Source organism: Seriola lalandi, unplaced genomic scaffold (assembly GCF_002814215.2).
Source record: "Seriola lalandi dorsalis isolate HSWRI2012SDOR001 ecotype SW California unplaced genomic scaffold, Sedor1 jcf7180002053666, whole genome shotgun sequence".
In the NCBI taxonomy this organism is placed as follows: Eukaryota; Metazoa; Chordata; class Actinopteri; order Carangiformes; family Carangidae; genus Seriola; species Seriola lalandi.
The window spans coordinates 84,396-85,711 of NW_019524219.1; the positions used below are offsets into that span (position 1 = coordinate 84,396).

At 57.8% G+C, this 1,316-nt stretch overlaps 1 protein-coding gene across 1 annotated transcript in view; it reads left to right on the forward strand.

Moving 5' to 3' along the window:
- The window catches only part of LOC111651469 (fibroblast growth factor receptor substrate 2), a 6,258-nt gene extending 5,190 nt beyond the window's left edge, over nucleotides 1-1,068 (forward strand). The window contains exon 8 of the mRNA XM_023401406.2: nucleotides 1-1,068. This exon is cut by the window's left edge and continues 20 nt beyond it. Coding sequence (XP_023257174.1) covers nucleotides 1-721 — 721 coding nt within the window. The 3' untranslated portion in view covers nucleotides 722-1,068.
- Nucleotides 1,069-1,316: the final 248 nt, after the last annotated feature.

Here is a 1,316-nt window from a genome sequence, read left to right on the forward strand (position 1 = left end):
GCCCCCCCAGCCGGAGCCCCAGGTGCTGCTGGAGCCTCAGGGGGTGCGGTTTGTCCTGGGCCCCACCCCCGTTCAGAGGCAGCTGATGGAGAAGAGACAGCAGGAGCAGAAGGAGGCCGAGGAGCCGCAAGAGACTAACGGCCACGCCGAGGCCCCCGCCGAGCCCGCTCCCCCGCACTCCAATGGCTCCTCCTCCTCCAACCCGTCAACAGCTCCCCGCCGCCATCGCCCACCCCCCCTCACTCCTGACCCGCAGAATGTCAACAACTCGGCCCAGCGGCGCACCGCCCTGCTGGACTACGAGAACCTGCCAGCGCTGCCGCCGGTGTGGGAGGCGAGGAAGCCAAGCTCGGAGGAGGAGGAGAATGGCGGTGGCCTGAAGACGCCGTCGATCAACGGCTACAACCACCACCCCCACCATGGCCTGCTGCACCACTCCTACTCCCATCCCCTGTCCGCCGCCCTCGAGCCCTCGCACAACTACGTCAACACGGAGAACGTGACGGCGCCACTCAGCGCCCATCGGCCGGACACAGCCCGCCGCCGCGCTGACGGACCCACCATCTTCAACTTTGATTTCCGCCGGCCGCCACTGCCGGGCCACGCCGAGCCGCCCAAAACCCTCAACTACATCGAGGTGGAGATGGACAGCGGCGCTGGGAACAAGGGCGCCTCGGACGGCAGCAACCCCCACACGCCCCGCCCCCCCACCCCCCCGTAAAGAAGGAGCGGCTGTTTGTCGCAGCCACAGACTCCACTTGAAAACAGGAAACATGACTTCCTGTGAGGTCACCTGCTCAGGTAGACCTGAAGAGGAACCTGGTCATAGAGCAGTGAATGATACCTCTGAGTCAGAGCGATGATGATGATGATGATGATGATGATGATGATGATGTAATAGACTCCTCCTCTTTATATGGTACAGATCAGTATTACTGAACAAAGCATTCCATTTAGCCTTTTATATGATTCACTACATGCTGCTGTAATTCACTATCTAAGGACCACAGTATGTTTCAGTATGTACAGTAGATCCTGGCACAATAAATGTCTGTGTTTTTATTTGTATCTGGACGAGACTACACTCTGTCCCCCCCCGGCCCCCACTTTAACACTCGGTCTGTCGCTCCAAGGGTCTCTAAATCAAAACAATAAGAGTGTCTGGTGATGTCATGGGTAGTGTGGGCTCATGGGAGTTGTAGCTTTCAGCTGCTCCTGGTTTGATTCAGTGGTTCAGGAGGTTTTTACTAGCAGCTGAATTTTCCACAGAGGTGTCGTGCACCAGCTGATTATTATACACACACACACAAACATTT